At 36.5% G+C, this 18646-nt stretch overlaps 1 protein-coding gene across 5 annotated transcripts in view; it reads right to left on the bottom strand.

The window, feature by feature from the left end:
* The window catches only part of LOC105481879 (MAM domain containing glycosylphosphatidylinositol anchor 2), an 859970-nt gene that overhangs the window by 302905 nt on the left and 538419 nt on the right, over positions 1-18646 (bottom strand). For all 5 annotated transcript variants that reach the window (XR_011625905.1, XR_011625904.1, XM_011741671.3 and 2 more), the window contains exon 4: positions 6792-6988. Coding sequence is in view for 3 of the 5 variants with exons in the window: in XM_011741671.3 (XP_011739973.2) it covers positions 6792-6988 (197 nt within the window). In the remaining 2 variants the exon portion in view is untranslated. The remainder of the gene's footprint in view (positions 1-6791; positions 6989-18646) is intronic.

The following is an 18646-nucleotide window of genomic DNA, read 5'->3' as shown; positions in this document are numbered from 1 at the left end:
CTGAGGGGGGCTGTGAATGAGTTCTAACTCTATTAGTTTCCTTGAGAGCTGGTTGTTAAAAATAAATCTGGAACATCCCCCCTCTCTCTCTTGCTTCCTCTCTCATCATGGGATCTCTGCACATACCAGCTCCCCTTTGCCTTTTGCCATGAGTGAAAGCAGCATGAAGCCCTCACCAGATGCAGATGCCATATCATGCTTCCTGTACAGTCTGCAAAACTGAGAACCAAATAAATATCTTTTCTTTATACATTACCTAATCTCAGGCGTTCATTTATGGCAACACAAAACGGACTGAGAAGAATAGACAAAAAAAGAAAGAAAAGCCTCTAGATGCATGATTTCCCAGTGGTTCAGCTATCATGGGATTGGAGAGTTGTTCTGGGTCAGCTAAAATGATTACTTCTTGCAGTCAGAAAACAAGATACCAAGATATGTGAAACTAGAGGAGCCAGGTAACATGGTCTGTAAGTCAATATATAAGATTAATGTATATACCATGTCAATGGGTAGAGTGGGTAATTCAGATGAAGCCTGTTAATGGAATATTTTTTAAAATAACAGAATTATGGAAAACTTTGAGGCTTACCTTCTTAATTCATGACAGTCAGGATATAATAAAAATATTTTAAAACAACACGGCAGAATGTATAAGAAAGCAGAGAATATATGCACACACAGATTAATGTTATCAAATGGCATATATGTGTACATGTGGTAATGAGTATCATTTAGACTTTACTATTTATAACTACTTTATCACATAACATTAATTGCATTTTGTTGATCATTTGAGTTTGATATTTTGGGTGTTGGGAGGCTTTTTGTATGTGAATTTTCATGATTTGTAAAAAGGAATTTTGAGTTGATTATTGTCTAATTGTATAATTAGTCTAATTAGACTAATTACAACTAATTATGTAATTGATGTAAACATGTTCAGTCTTGTAATTAGATGGTGTAATTACAATACACAAGATGATGTCATGAACATCTTTACAAAAGTTCTAGACAAATGGAAAGTGAATTTTCAATTTGTAAGATTTAAGTAATTGTTTAACATTTCTTAAACAATTACAAAATTATCTGCAATATATATATTTAACTTTTGACATTACTTTTTAACAAAATAAATAAAAGGAAGACATACAATGTATATTAGTTAGTGGCCCTTACCAATGCTGACATTGCTCTAGTGAAGGAATACACACAGCCTCAAGCGGTATTTCCATATTACTTATAAAATAAAGCAGAACTTTAAAAAAATTATATTCATTCATTTTGATACTTAGATATCAGTAAAAACTAAAGCCTGTCAAGTTAGATTCATTTTATGAAGCTCTAATGACTAATTTATTACAAACTTATAAATAGAAAATTATATATGCTAGCCTATGTCTTTTAGTAGTAAGTGAGTGGAATTTTTTCTGGAAACATTGTCTATAAAAAGGTATAAACAAGATTTTTGTCACTCAACAGAATTTAGGAATAAATATTCAATTCAAATTACTATAGTTATTAGCATATTATTAATCAGCATACAAAATAGATATATCTCATTATCTTAGAAATTCTATTTATTAAAAACAAGACGTTAGTAAATAACATTATTATTGAAAACATATCTTGAAAAGAAGTTTCATTTTCTAACATTAAAACTTCAGCAGACATCTGAACCCTTCCACCATATATTCCCAATATGCCTCCCCAGCTTCACAGTTCCCTGTCATCCACACATACTAAGTATTGTTCTAACTAACGAGAGACATGGATACTCTTTGGAGACATTGTCTTTCTTCTGCATTTCTTGCAGGTGCTAATGTCTCCACCTTGAATGCTCCCTCCATAGCAGTGTTGTGTATCTCTATTTTGACAATGATTTTTATTTTATATCATAATTATTGATCATCTTAAGTTTTCCTTTATATATCAACAAACATCAGAGGAGGAGCCTTGCCTAGTACCTCTGTATTTCTGGCAAAGGTATGCCCATATCTTGAATATAGTAGATCTTAGTTATTTTAACTGAATCTTATTTACGTCATGAAGCCACAAAGGCCAATGGCTATCAACCTAAGGAGATAAATTTAAAAATTAAAATATTATTGAAGTGCCCCAATATGAACAATGCTAACATAAAAGTTTTTTTCATTATAAAGTACACATGGCAGTATGGGAAACAGTAGTTCAAGAAATCAATAACATCTAAGAAGTATATATGTATATGTTTGTGTAAAGTTATATATACATATATATACACACACGTATGTTTTGTCCTTCCCTACATATATATGTATACATATATATACATATATATATAGAGAGAGAGAGACATAAAAACATTAGCACAATAAGCAAAAGATAAAGTAAACAGAGAAAGAGTAACCCAATATGGAGGTATAAAGAAGGAAGGAATGAGACGTTGTATCAGCTTTTCAGAGACAGCTTCCCTGAGATGATGAGTCTTCAGTGTTAAGAAGTCCTCTGCCATATTATCTAACTAAAGAATACCTAGAAATAAATTTAACCAAGGAGGGGAAAGATTGATACAATGCAAACCATCAAACATTGATGAGAAAAATTGAAGAGGATACAATTAAATTGGAAGATATCACAGGTTAACAGATTGGAAGAATTAACATTGTTAAAATGTCTGTACTATCCAAAGTGATCCACAGATTCAATCCAATCCTGTTAAAATACCAATGAAATTCTTCACAGATATAAGAAAACACAATCCAAAATGTGTATGAAACCACAAAAAATCCCAAACAGCCAAAGCAATTTTGAGCAAAAACAACAAAGTTGGCATCATACTATCTGACTTCAAAATATTCTACAATACTATAGTATCCAAAACAGCATAGTACTGACATAAAAATAGACATATAGGCCAATGGAATGGAATAGACAGCACATAACCAAATCAACACACTTACAGCCAATGAATTTTCAACAAAAGTGCCAAAATCTCACATTAGGGAAAGGAAAATATGTCTTCAGTAGATAGTGCTGGGAAGCTTGAATATTCACATGCAGAAAGGTAAAGCTACACTTCTATTTCTCCTCATATACAAACAACAACTCAAAATGAATTCAACCCTTAAATGTAAGACCTGAGATAACACAACTACTAGAAGAAAACAAAGGGGAAATGCTTCATGACATTGGTCTAGGGACAGGCAACTGAAACAGAAATAGAAAAATAGAATTATATTGAACTAAAAAGCTTGGGCATATGAATGGAAACAATCAACACAGTGAAGAAACAACCTACAGAATGGGAGAAAATATTTGCAGACTATGCATTCAAAGTGATAAGAGGTTAATATCTAGAAAATACACAGAACTTAATAGCAAAAAAAAAAATTTATTTTAAAATGGGCAAAAGATGTAAATAGACATTACTCAAAAGAATATATACAAATGACCAACAGTTATGTGAAAAAATGCTCAAAATCACTAATTACTAAGGACATGCAAAACAAAACCACAGTGAGCTATCACCCCCCTCCCATTCGAATGGCTATTATCAAAAAGACAAAAAATAACAAATTCTGGTGTGGATGCAGAGTGAGAGGAACACTTATACACTGTTGGCGGGAATGCAAATTAGTACAGCCATTATGGAAAACAGTATAGGGGTTCCTCAAAAAATTAAAAATAGAGCTATAATATGATCCAGCAATCCTACTGTTGGATAAATCCAAAAGAAATTAAAACAGTATGTTGAGGAGATACTTGCACTTCCATATTTATTACAGGACCATTCACAATAGACAAAATAGGTAATAAACCTAAGTGTTCATCAACAGATGAATGGATAAAGAAAATGTGGAATATGTACATAATGGAATACTATTCAGCTATGAAATAACGAATGCAGCTATAAAATAATGAATGTTTATTTTACCTAATATAATGTCCTCCAGATCCGTCCACATTGCTGCAAATGATGGGTCTGTCCCAGAGCCAGCAACATGGATGGATCTGAAGGACATTATGTTAAGTAAAATAATCAAGGTACAGAAAGACAAATACTATATTATTTACTCATGTGTGGAATCTAAAGAAGTTGACCTCCTAGAATTAGAGAGCACAATAATCGTTAGCAGTGGCTAGAGAAAGGGAGGTAGAAGGGAGAATAGAAAGAGATCGGTCAATAGGTGCAAAGTTACACTTTGGAGGAACAGATTCTAGTGTTCCATTGCAGAATAAGTTGACCATTTAACAATATTGTATTGTATATTTCAATACAGCTAGAAGAGAATATTTTGATCATTATCATCATGAAGAAATGATAAATGTATCAGGTAATGGATATGCTAAATACCCTGATTTGATTATGATACAATGTGCAGACATGTATCAAAACATCACACCATACCAGATACATATGGACAGTTATAATGTATCAATTTTTTAAAAGTTTGACTGTGCTTGTTTAGTAAATTTAAAATAAATCCTTAAATATTTTGATAGTATGAAAGATTTTCCAAAATCTGGACAAGACCCATGTGTTCAATTCCAAGTGATTGGACCCATTTGCAGGTTAGAAATAGCCATATAGCTAGGCACGGTGGCTCACACCTGTAATCCCGGCACATTGCAAGGCCAAGGCGGGTGGATTGCTTGAGGTCAGGAGTTTGAGATCAGGCTAGCCAACATGGTAAATCCCATTTCTACTAAATTTACAAACATTAGCCTAGTGTGGTGGTGGACACCTTTAATCCCAGCTACTCAGGAGGCTGAGGCATGAGAAACGCTTAAACCTGGAGGCAGAGATTGCAGTAAGCAGAGATCATGTCACTGCACTCCAGCCCAGGTGACAGAGCGAGGCTCCATCTCAAAAACAAGCAAACAAAAATAAATAACCATATAGTGAAAAGATGTTTAGAATTACCTTATTTTCTATAAATGTTACCATGTTTGAAAAGATTCTAGAGGAAAAGATGTTTTCTAAATCTTAATAATGTGCATATTTTAAAAATAAATTGACAATAGAAAAATAAAATACGTAATAGATGATCATTTATCTGGATAATATTTTAAACCAAAAAATCATTTTAGTAACAATTGAAGAATGAATTAAAGCATTACAGAAAGTATGGGGGAAAATTCAGTCCTACCCGTTGGCAGAGAACACTTAGTGTCACAGTGGCCTAAATCAAGAGACAATCAGATTAGAACAGGCCTCAGTACTATGTTATGGTGAACTGACTAGCAATGCCATGTGCGATGCTGATTTTCAGAGATTTATATTTTGGCAAGTTAAAACTGTTCTATACCTTTTAAAAAATAAAGAATACATATTTTTATTTACAGTCTATTTGCAAAACAGGAATATATATGACATGTGCAGATGTTATATAATCACTGCATTATTCCACAGTTAATGTCTAAATATTGGCAATTATATTAATCTGAAAGAGGTCAGGCCTTAGTTTACCATATAAGGAAATATATTCAATGGTGAAAAATGGGATGCTGGGATATTTACAAAGTCAAAGTAACCTTATGTTATTAGAGTTTAGATATGAAAGCTGTATTAATCTTTAAAACTGTAGAGTAAAATATTTATAATAATTAAAGATTAATTATACATTTTCCTAGTTAGGGATATATAGATATCTCAAATGTATGTACAATGTGTCAAATTCCTGCCTATCTTGTGATCTATATAATATCCTTTTTTTTTTTTTTTTTTTTTTTTTGACAGACTCTCACTCTGTTGCCAGGCTGGAGCACAGTGGTGCGAGATCTCGGCTCACTGCAACCTCTGCCTCCCGGGTTCAGGCGATTTTCCTGCCTTAGCCTCCTGAGTAGCTGGGACTACAGGCACATGCCACCATGCCCAGTTAATTTTTGTATTTTTAGTAGAGATGGGGTTTCACCATGTTGTCCAGGATTATCTCTATCTCTTGACCTCGTCTCAGCCTCAGCCTCCCAAAGCGCTGAGATTACAGACATGAGCCACCACGCCCAGCCAATTTATATAATTTTAAAAATTATTTTTCATTGTCACAATACTTTTGAACATTCGTCCACATTTTTTTTATTTAAAACTTTTTCCTTGTTAATTTAGGTTTGTGCTTCTTTCTAGTCATCAAAAAACCTTTATAATAACAGCACGCAAATATTCCCACAAATTTCAGTATCTTCCTGAAGACTTATTAATTCCTTACTCTTCGTGTATTACACAATAATATTTCATATTACATTCATTCTATGTAAAATTAATTCAACTTTTATTAAATACATTTGTAATGACTCCTTAAATATTTTCATTTTTAGCACAATTAAAGCTCTATTTCTAAACCAAGTCAAAAGCGAACATGACTAAAGGAAATTAAAGATATATCTCTACTAAAACCAAAGCCAAATACATTTCAAACAGGTTTCTTCATGTGTTTAATAGCTATTCACCATTTGCAAATGGGGAAATAAAAATCTCTCCTTTTGAGAAATACTTTCCACAAAACCCAAATCAGCCAGCAAAATGTATAACTATGTATGTTATAGTGAAACATAGGAAAACTTACATATTAAAAAAATATGTTAGGACATATTAAGTTAAAAAATGTTTTCAAGAGTTAACATTTTAAATTTAACCACATAAAAATAAGTTGTCCTTTATATTTAAGTTCTCTAATCTTTAAGGCAAGCACATATTGGTTTTTGAAAGGCCAGAATAGAGAAACTATGTTTTCAAATAGCTATGAATTCATGCTGCCTGAATTAGGAAAGTATCCTAGCAGAGTAGGGTGGAAATACTGTACCTTAATTCATACCTGGGTAAAGAATGGTTCATAAATCTCAACTCCTTTATCAGATCCTTGCAGCAAGACCTCCTGGCCACGTCGCCAGCTATACCGAACAGGAGGATTGGAATTGGCAACACACCGGAGGAACACTGTTCTCTCATAGTAAAATTGTTCTTTAGCTTCACCTATACTTTGATGAACAGTTACTACTGGATCATCCAAATCTAGAAGAAATAAAAACAACCAAATGGCAATGTTATGAGATAGATGACTTTTAAAGAATTGTGCATATACGACCCAACCAAAAATGCACATTCCTCACTGACTGTATTACTTATCACTAGGTACTTTTTTTTCACTCAGCTTATTGAATTCATTTGCAAAGACATTTCCAATGATAAGAAGTAAAGCATATTAGTATCTCTATTTGTTGATATAGTACAAATAATCTTGTATATTTCTAACTTTTTGTCCATAGCCACATAAAACAGGGTTCCATGAGAGAGATAAAAAATTAAAACACTCAAATTCAAGAGCTTAGCCAAAACAATGAACCTCAGTGACCAAAAAATTTAATATCAAGCTGCCTGACTTACTCTTTCTCTTTTTTCTTTTTTTAAAACAGGGTCTTGCTCTGTCAACCAGGCTGAAGTCCTGTGGCACAACTCAGAGCTTACTGCAGCCTCAACCTCCTGAACCCAAGCAATCCCCCTGCTTCAGTCTCCTGAGTAGCTGAGACTACAGGCATGTACCACCATGCCCGGCTAATTTTTTTTTTTTTTTTTTTTGTACATACAGGGACTGGCTATGTTTTTGGTACAGACAGAGACTGGTTGTTCTTAAACTCCTAGCTTCAAGTGATCCTACCACCTCGGTTTCCCAAAGTGCTAGATTACAGGCATGAACTACTATACTAGACCTCTTTGTCTTAATATACTTCTTTTTCCAATTATTTATAACTGATATATTAAAAATAATAAAAAACTTTATAAATTATTAGTCTATGTTTTGTACCAAAATATGATCTTGCACAGGACTAAATGTTATCTCAAATTTTATATTCCAGATTATATTTGTTAATTTGAAGGGTGCTAAAAGGTATTATTAAAAGGCACTCCTGGCCGGGCGCGGTGGCTCACGCCTGTAATCCCAGCACTTTGGGAGGCCAAGACGGGCGGATCACGAGGTCAGGAGATCGAGACCATCCTGGCTAACACGGTGAAACCCCGTCTCTACTAAAAAATACAAAAAACTAGCCGGGCGAGGTGGCGGGCGCCTGTAGTCCCAGCTACTCGGGAGGCTGAGGCAGGAGAATGGCGTGAACCCGGGAGGCGGAGCTTGCAGTGAGCTGAGATCCGGCCACCGCACTCCAGCCTGGGTGACAGAGCGAGACTCCGTCTCAAAAAAAAAAAAAAAAAAAAAAAAAAAAGGCACTCCTATTTCTATTACTGGATATTGGAACCAATTATGTGTCATTTTGCATGTGTCGTAAAGAAAGACTGTACAGCAGAGGCTCAGCATTTTCTGAAAAAGGTTGATTCATAAATACCTTGGGCTTTGGAGGTCAAATGATTGTTTCAACTACTTATCTCTACCATTGCAGTGTGAAAGCAGCCTAACACAATAGGTAAATTAATAATGAATGTTGCTGAGTTCCAATGAAGCTTTATTTATAAATACAGACACTCCTCAACCAGCTTTGGCTACTGGGCCATAATTTGCCAACCCTGACATGGCATATTCCAGGTTCTTTTCTTAAGAGTAAAATAAATTTTAAAAGTGTACTTGCATTAAAGCAGCAAGTTCTTAGTTCCATGTGCTAGTATAAACTTAGTATATACTTTAAGTATGATACAAAACCTGCTGTGTTCATTACCACCTTCACCCAGCTTTACCCCTTTGAATTATAACCAAGAAAGGTTACTTAACTTTGGAGTCTTCAATTTCCTTGTCAGCAAATCAGAATAATAATGATACCATATTATTTAGGCTGTTGAAGGATTGAATTAGATAGTCCACAAAGCCCTGGACACAGAGTTTTAAGTTGGTGCAAAAGTAATTTCAGTTTTTGTCATTACTTTTAATGAATGCTTAATAAAAGTTAGCTATTACTATTATTAATAATATTATTACTATCATTATTGGAGTCTCATTTAAACTCCTATTGATTCTATGCTGTTTTCTTGTTTTTATTTCACCAATTCATAATACATTCAACTCTTATTATAAATAAGTAAAATGCCACTTGTCCATTGTCCAGACTATCAAACGCTTCTACATGACAAAAACTTTTACAAAGGCCTGGAAATAACCTACAGTATTTATGTGGACATAAGAATAGTGAAGTGTGTGAGCATATGCTACCCTGAATTTTTAAAAGACATTGGTCCTTAGAAAAGATTCTGTCTGATGTGTTAACATAATAAAAAGCCAACCAAAGTAGTGAAGTAATAGCTACCCTAGAGAATCAAAGTAAAGAACAGAATCCAAAATTTCCCCATTCTTTAAAAAGTTTTTAATTTTTTTTCAAATGTGATTTGCTTGACAGTCCTACTTTGATTTCTAGTTTTGCAACATTCTGAGGGTTTTTTTTTTTTCTTCCAACATCAGAATATTTTCACAGCTACCTCAAAGGCCTCTAATTTTAGTAGTGTAAATTTACAGAACAACTGCTGCTTTTTGGTAAAGCTTAAAGGAACTTTCCATTTAAATTCACTCTATTAGCTGTGCAGTGATATATGCTGTCAGGTTTTATTAAGTTGGGATATTTAGGGATACCAGCATCATTATCATAAAATGTTTTGAGATTTTAAAAATCTATCAAATATTTATTAATTTGGTGGTTAGCCTTTCATATATATCATATATATTGATTAACTGAATTTAGCCTTAGTGACTTGAAGAAAGATACTCTGATTCAATTGTAAAAAATTTATTTATTTTTCTTGTTCAAAACATAATTTCTTTAGTCACAGGCTCATTTTTAGAAGTTATGAGCTGTATATTTTGTAAAGATTAAATTCTGAATTCAGAAAGCTCAGGAATAAAACAGAATTGGATGGTAAACAGTGTAACAATGATGACTTCCGAACAGTTAATATGGTTGTACTTTCCAACACCCATTTATTGATGTATCCCCAGCTGTTTTCTTGTTAGGTGGTAGTGTCAACAGACTCAGTCAGGAATAGACCAAACCTGTTCTTCCCTGGTCTGGATGACTTGTGGGTCATTGGTCTTCAAGATTCTAATTTTGTGACAATGGCTTATTGTACTGGCTAGGTTATCTATTGAATTCACTCATGCTTAGAAATTTCTCAGTGTTTTTTACATTTCAGATTTAAAAACAACATGCCAGAACAAGATTTGTGTAAGACAAGTGAAATGGGAGCACAGCTAAAAATATATAATTTTAAGGGAGATTATATATGTATGTTTGTGTGTGCCTACATCTATGCACATGTGTAGATACACATAATTATATATAATAATATATAATGTAAGTAATTTATACACACATATCAGTTAAATCTATTTTAATATATATTCTTTAGATTACTAAATATATATCAAATATTTGTATTTGAGTTAGGACAGGTTTCTGAGAAAACAGATGAAGAGATGTGTGTGCAGAAATGGTTCTGGTAAGTACCTTATAGATCAACACATGTGAGAGAGTGAAAGAAGTAGGATTGATCAAGGGGAGGGTTGAACTACAAAAGGTCTCAGTAGCCTTGCAGAACTTTCTGAGCTGTGATAGCCCCTCAAAGCTGCCCTGCCCTGAGGCAAAGGTGCTAAGCCTTTATACACCCACCCCCTCCCCTATCAACAGGTCATTCAATTTATGCTACTCCTCACTAGGAGACATAACCTTAGGAGGGCCTGCTCTGTTCGGCTTATTTCTAGAGAGGGCAGTTCTAGCTGACAACAATCATCTGCTAATACTCTCAGCAGTGGGAGGAATGAGTGCTTCAGTCCCGAGGAAGGGATGTGACTGCTGCACTGCAGTATCCAGGCAGATCTACTTGCTAGGTGTGATAAATCTATCTGGGAAAAGCTACTCCAAGACTCTGGTTAGTCTCTTCCTGGGAAAACTTTCAAAAGGAACTATAGTAGGACTATATCCATCATCTCCTTCTACTATTGCCATTCCAGATTCCTCTCACCCTGAGCTAGTACATTTTTTGGTGTAGGTAGCTTACCTTGTTGCATTACTAGAATTTTGTCAAATTTGAGCCCTTGATCATCATATCCTTCTCAAACCAAGGTTGATGTACTTGTCTGTTTATGACCAAAATTGAACAAGAGAATACCAAGAAATGACTCATTGCATTAACTGGTTATCAAACATATTGCTCCCTGCCTCACTATGTAACAACAGTCCTACCAACACAGCCTCATATAGGCTGGTCACTCCCACTAGGATAGTGATTCCTCTTATCTGCTGCTTCCTGACACAGAAGCCTAAAGTAGCTGAGCTGATGCCATGGCTTAAAGATTAATGGGAATCTTGCTATGTCACTTAATAGAAGGTTTTTCCCTTTCTGGGAACTGGGACCTCTAAACTGGCAGAGCCCAGAGTTGCAGGAAGGAAAGCATTCCCCCAGTGGGTCATTGGATGTGATGATAGTGAGGTCACTTCTTGGTTCTTGGACCTGTGTATTCTATAAGGAGAAAAAGCAGCATATAATAATGGTCATTGATTTAGAATTTAACTGCATCCTGGAGGGTAGAACCCACCTCTTACTGGATATTTTCTCTGTAAAACTCAATTGCCCTCTCTAAAAGGCCATTCCATCTCTCTATTAAGTTGGCAATTTTAGTTGACGTAGTACGTGATATGACCAGATAATCCATGGCAATGTGCCCACTCCGGAATCCTGATATCCAAGTCAATTTGGATCCTGTGTATGACATCTCTCAAAGTATCTCAGGAGTCCATTTTCCCTAGTGTATGATTATTCAAGTAAATCGATGTAGGTTTTCTGTAGAAAGAACTGAGAGAATAATTACCATATACATTAGCTATGGTGTTTCAGGGTTCTTTCTGGTGATTCAGTTGAAGTCTTCAGTTAACAAGCTCAAAGTCTGAAAACTGCCTCAGGTACAGTAATTGGACAAGGATGGTGGCTTTTTATTAGGCAGCCATATGCAGACTCTTATTCACTGATTTTTAATTTATTTAAATTGTGTAGATTGTGCAATAGTTTGTTGGCTGTCCACTTATTTTCCCCTAGAGATGCTGTGTTCTGTTAACCATCTCCATAGCTCTCTGTGATTCTGGAGTCTTAGATATATTTGAACAAGCCATTCATTAAGATAAGTGCGCCTGGCTGGGCACAGTGGATCATGCCTATAATCCCAGTGCTTTGGGAGGCCCAGGTTGGGTGGAGCATTTGAGGTCAGGGGTTTGAGACCAGCCTGGCCAACATGGTGAAACCCATATCTACCAAATATACAAAAATTAGCCAGGCATGGTGGCAGGCACTTGTAGTACCAGCTAGTCGGGAGGTTGAGTGGAGAACTGCTTGAACCCGGGAGGTGGAGGTTGCAATGGGTCAAGATCGCACCACTGCATTCCAACCAGAGTGAGACTCTGTCTCAAAAACAAAAACAAAAAACAAAAAATAAGTGTGCTTACTTTTCTTGTGACAACTAAGAACTACCTCCTAGCCTCTATTATTTTGAAAATCTGTCATCCCCACTGTTATGAGAGAGGCCAATTCTATAATAGCATCTACTGCTATCAACATTTGCCTATAGAGAACAGTCCAGTCACCACTGAGCTTCTTAATGATGCTTGTGTCTCAGTCATCAGCATATTCTTACTGCTTTAGTCAATGAGGTGTTGTCCAAGCCTTTACAAAGAAAAAGTGAGCTGATGATATTTCTGGAACTTATATGACATATTCACTTTAGCATTCACACTTCTCTGAGTCATTTGGTCCTTTTTTCACTGTCTGCACAGCTGTTTGGGCATTTATACTTTATTTAGTGTTGCTTTCCCCAAGTTTCCAAGAGCCATCCTAGCAGTGTATGACACTATTTCCTGCTGTCTTTGTCTAAGTGTTAAATCTTGTATCATGGTAGAATGTTCCCATATCAAGAATCTATGTCACTATCCTCACTTGATCCTATTTTCCACCCTCATTGTTATTCAGTCTCTTATTCTCCATCCCATCTCATCCAGCAGCCTCAGGATCTAGCTCCATACATACTTCCCTAACTCCTGGCTGGGGTCTACAGCTAATTTAAAGCATAATATTTTTCCTCTCTTAGAAGCCCAACAATTCCAGAGCCAAGTAATGTTATCTAATGGCCCTATATGGATCTGGTGGCCAGAATGGAGGTGGGGTTATTTCCTAAGAAGGGTGTGAGTTACCTCCAAGGGAAGAAGTTTCTGTGTCATCTTCAAGCAAGATGGAAATGACTGCCTCTAATTGGAAGGAATAGGCAAGTTCTGTAGGTCCAGATGGTTTAGGAAAATTTGAGACTTCAAGGTTATGGAGTCCATAAACCCAGTTGTAACCACCCCCTGTAAGACTCCCCTTGTTCCCAACCAGGGTTCAGACTCTGGCATAGCTGAGGATGCAGGCCTCTTGAAATTCTGTTATACTTTTAAATAAGCCCTAAGCCTTATTATCTGCTGGTATGACCTTTGACTGCAGAAGATAAGAATCTCTTTGTATTTTTCCAAAGAGGTCTTATGCTCACATACCATGGTCAAGTGATGATTAATTACACTTAGCCTTTCATTTTTTTTCCTCCACTGCATAACAGGAACCCAGCAGAACCTAATTGATTCCATTGTCCTTATAATTATTACTTTCCTCTGAATTCCTCAGAAGCCTGAAATATTGAATTCAGAAGGCATTACCTTTCATCAGTACCTATCCTTATCACAGGTGAAGATTTTAAAAACTTCCCACTATAGCAATCAAGAGTGGTTGGCCAGGCGTGGTGGCTCATGCCTGTAATTCCAGCACTTTGGAAGGCCAAGGCAGGCAGATCATCTGAGATAGGGAATTAAAAGACCAGCCTGGGCAACATGGTGAATTAGTCTCTTCTAAAAATATAAAAATTAGCTGGACATGGTGGCACACGCCTGTAATCCCAGCTATTCAGAAGGCGGAGGCACAAGAATCGCTTGAACCCGGGAGGTAGAGGTTGTAGTGAGCCGAGATCATGCCACTTTACTCTAGCCTGGGTGACAGAGCAAGATTCTGTCTCAAAAAAAAAAAAAAAAAAAAAAAAGAGCTATCAGTGGTTACCCTCCAACAGCAATGGGGCCCTCATTACAGCCAGCTAGTTGGCTGGTGAGTGATCCATCTCTAAAGTTCCATTTTAAAGTTATCTTCCTCAGATCACCTAGAATGGGTTCTTTGGAAATCTTATTCTTTGATGAAGACATGCATTTTGGAAGATGTTGGAGAGTGCCCTGAGAATCAACTCATGTGGTAGTGTTTTAAAAAAAGAAGGATTAGGCAGTGGAATGAGTTCAACTGCGATGTATTACTTCCAAATAGGTCAGATGGAGCTGTTGAGTTGAGAAGGCCTTTCAGAGTCACCCTGCAGAGTTTTCCTACAAAGGATATTGATGCTTCACTGCATTAGCACTTCCCATAGTGAGGTGGCTTTTGCCAGCTGAGGACAATTCCATTAGAAGGACTGACTTCAGAGCCAACATCTTCCAATGCTTCCAGGAAGAAAAAGCACCTGCTACACACTTTTATCATAAGAACCTGAAGTTACTATTCATAATTTTCTCTAGCTTTTGAATGTAGTTCAGAGAGCATAAAATGTCTCCATATTTATTCAATAGTCAATTCATACTCTATGACCCTGACAACATTACATAACCACACTGAACTATTTTCTGTTATTGTTATTTTATTTGTATTTATCTATTCTTTTTAAAATAAATTTAATTTTATAGGCTAAATGTGTTAAATTCAAATATATAAATATTAAATAATGTAATTTTAAGAGCATATGATTTTTATTATTAAACTGGGGCCAAAATTCTTCACATGTATACAGTAATATACATAATTGAGTATCTTATTTGATATACGAATATTTATTTTAAATATATTTTGATAACATAATATGGTTTCCTATAAAATATATTTCTATGTGTATAGGACTCATACCATAGTTATATTTATATTCTTAAAAACCAATATAATGGGCATAAATACTCAATAATAATCTAATAAATTAATATAAAGGAAGATTAATCTGTCATGAATATAGTCAATGTCAGTTTTCAGCAAGGAAACTGATATATATCATAATGATAATCTAAGAAAAATTTGTTTTTTCATTTAAATGCAGTAGCTACCCCTTTATAACTAAACTAATTTTCTTGAAACTTTTTTTGGCTGATTAAATGTGCCAAACACTAGTAGATTAAAGTCAGTTTAAGAAAATTAATGTAATGTATGCTGTTTTCCTTAACTCTAGAAATAACTATCTCCCAATTGTCTCCCAAAAGAATTTGTGGTATGAAAAAATTTGACAAAGGTTTTGATGTAATGGTAAGAGAAATGTTCCAAGACAATCTGAACATTTCCACAGTTTTTCTCTGTATACCTGTAAGAATTATCTTCTTAAGATGGCCGAATAGGAACAGCTCCAGGCTACAGCTCCCAGGGTGAGCGACATAGAAGATGGGTGATTTCTGCATTTCCAATTGAGGTACCGAGTTCATCTCAGTGGGGCGTGTCAGATAGTGGGTCAGGACAGTGGGTGCAGCCCACCGAGCAAGAGCCAAAGCAGGGCGAGGCATCGCCTCACCCAGGAAATGCAAAGGGTAAGGGAATTCCCTTTCCTAGCCAAGGGAAACCATGACACACAGCACCTGGAAAATCGGGTCACTCTCACCCTAATACTGCACTTTTCCGAGGGTCTTAGCAAATAGCACACCAAGAGATTATATACTGTGCCTGGCTCAGAGGGTCCTAAGCCCACGGAGCCTCCCTCATTGCCAGCACAGCAGTCTGAGATCAAACTGCAAGGCGCCAGGGAGGCTGGGGGAGGGAGACCCGCCATTGAGGCTTGAGTAGGTAAACAAAGTGGCCAGGAAGCTCGAATTGGGTGGAGCCCACTGTAGCTCAAGGAGGCCTGGCTACCTCTGTAGACTCTGCCTCTGGGGACAGGGCATAGCTAAACAAAAGGCTGCAGAAACCTCTGCAGATTTAAATGTCCCTGTCTGAAAGCTTTGAAGAGAGTAGTGGTTCTCCCAGCAAGGAGTTTGAGATCTGAGAATGGACAGACTGCCTCCTCAAGTAGGTCCCTGACCTCCGAGTAGCCTAACTGGGAGGTACCCCCCAGCAGACTGACACCTCACACAGCCAGGTATCCTCCGAGAGGAAGCTTCCAGAGGAACAATCAGGCAGCAACATTTGCTGTTCAGCAATATTCGCTGTTCTGCAGCCTCCGCTGCTGATACCTAGGCAAACAGGGTCTGGAGTGGATCTCCAGCAAACTCCAACAGACCTGCAGCTGAGGGTCCTGACAGTTAGAAGGAAAACTAACAAACAGAAAGGACATCCACACCAAAACCCCATCTCTACGTCACCATCACCAAAGACCAAAGGTAGATAAAACCACAAAGATGGGAAAAAAACAGAGCAGAAAAGCTGAAAATTCTAACAATCAGAGTGCCTCTCCCCCTCCAAAGGAACGCAGCTGCTCACCAGCAATGGAACAAAGCTGGATGGAGAATGACTTTGACAAGTTGAGAGAAGAAGGCTTCAGACGATCAACTTTCTATGAGTTAAAGGAGGAAGTTTGAACTCATCACAAAGAAGCCAAAAACCTTGAAAAAAGATTAGACGAATGGCTACCTAGAATAACCAATGTAGAGAAATCCTTAAATGACCTGATGGAGTTGAAAACCATGGTATGAGAACTACATGATTAATGAACAAGTTTCAGTGACTGATTTGATCAACTGGAAGAAAGGGTATCAGTGATTGAAGATCAAATGAATGAAATGAAGCAAGAAGAGAAGTTTAGAGAAAAAAGAGTAAAAAGAAATGAACAAAGCCTCCAAGAAATAAGGGACTATGTGAAAAGACAAAATCTACGTCTGATTGGTGTACCTGAAAGTGATGGGGATAATGGAACCAAGTTGGAAAACACTCTGCAGGATATTATCCAGGAGAACTTCCCAACCTAGCAAGGCAGGCCAACATTCAAAGTCAGGAAATACAGACCACGCCACAAAGATAATCCTCGAGAAGAGCAACTCCAAGACACATAATCATCAGATTCAAGAAGTTGAAATGAAGGAAAAAATGTTAAGGTCAGCCAGAGAGAAACGTCGAGTTACCCACAAAGGGAAGCCCATCAGACTAACAATGGATCTCTCGGCAGAAACTCTACAAGGCCAGAAGAGAGTGGCAGCCAATATTCAACATTCTTAAATAAAAGAATTTTAAACCCAGAATTTCATATCCAGCCAAAGTAAGTCTCATAAGTGAAGGAGAAATAAAATCCTTTACAGATAAGCAAATGCTGAGAGATTTTGTCACCACCAGGCCTGCCTTACAAGAGCTCCTGAAGGAAGCACTAAACATGGAAAGGAACAACCAGTACCAGCCACTGTAAAAACATGCCAAAATGTAAAGATCATCGATGCTAGGAAGAAACTGCATCTACTAATGAGCAAAATAACCAGCTAACATAATAATGACAGGATCAAATTCACACATAAAAATATTAACCATAAATGTAAATGGGCTAAATGCTCCAATTAAAAGACACAGACTGGCAAATTTTATAAAGAGTCAAAACCCATTAGTGTGCTGTAGTCAGGAGACCCATCTCATATGCAGAGACACACATAGGCTCAAAATAAAGGGATGGAGGAAGATCTACTAAGAAAATGGAAAACAATAAAAGGCAGAGGTTGCAATCCTACTTTCTGATAAAACAGACTTTAAACCAACAAGGATCAAAAGAGACAAAGAAGGTCATTACATAATGGTAAAGGGATCAATTCAACAAGAAGAGCTAACTATCCTAAATATATATGCGCCCAATGCAGAAGCACCCAGATTCATATAGCAAGTCCTTAGAGACTTACAAAAAGACTTAGACTCCCACACAATAATAGAGACTTTAACACTCCACTGTTAACATTAGACAGAACGAGACAGAAAGTTAACAAGGATATCTAGGAATTGAACTCAGCTCTGCACCAAGCAGACCTAATAGACATCTACAGAACTCTCCACCACAAATCAACAGAATACTTCTCAGCACCACATCATATTTATTCCAAAACTGACCACATAGTTGGAAGTAAAGCACTCCTCAGCAAATGTAAAAGAACAGAAATTTTAACAAACTGTCTCTCAGACCACAGTGTAATCAAACTAGAACCAAGGATTCAGAAACTCACTCAAAACCACTCAACTACATGGAAACTGAACAACCTGCTCCTGAATGACTACTGGGTACATAACAAAATGAAAGCAGAAATAAAGATGCTCTTTGAAACCAATGAGAACAAAGATACAACATACCAGAATCTCTGGGACACATTTAAAGCAGTGTGTAGAGGGAAATTTATAGTACTAAATGCCCACAAGAGAAAGCAGGAAGGATCTAAAATTGACACCCTAACATCACAATTGAAGGAACTAGAGAAGGAAGAGCAAACACATTCAAAAGCTAGCAGAAGGCAAGAAATAACTAAGATCAGAGCAGAACTGAAGGAGATAGAGACACAAAAAAACCCTTCAAAAAATCAATGAATCCAGGAGCTGGTTTTTTGAAAAGATCAACAAAATTGATAGACCACTAGCAAGACTAATAAAGAAGAAAAGAGAAAAGACTCAAATAGATGTAATAAAAAAATGAGAAAGGGGATA

The sequence above is a fragment of the Macaca nemestrina genome, chromosome 7 (genome assembly GCF_043159975.1).
Source record: "Macaca nemestrina isolate mMacNem1 chromosome 7, mMacNem.hap1, whole genome shotgun sequence".
Lineage (NCBI taxonomy): Eukaryota > Metazoa > Chordata > Mammalia > Primates > Cercopithecidae > Macaca > Macaca nemestrina.
This window is presented reverse-complemented; position numbering and strand designations above follow the sequence as displayed.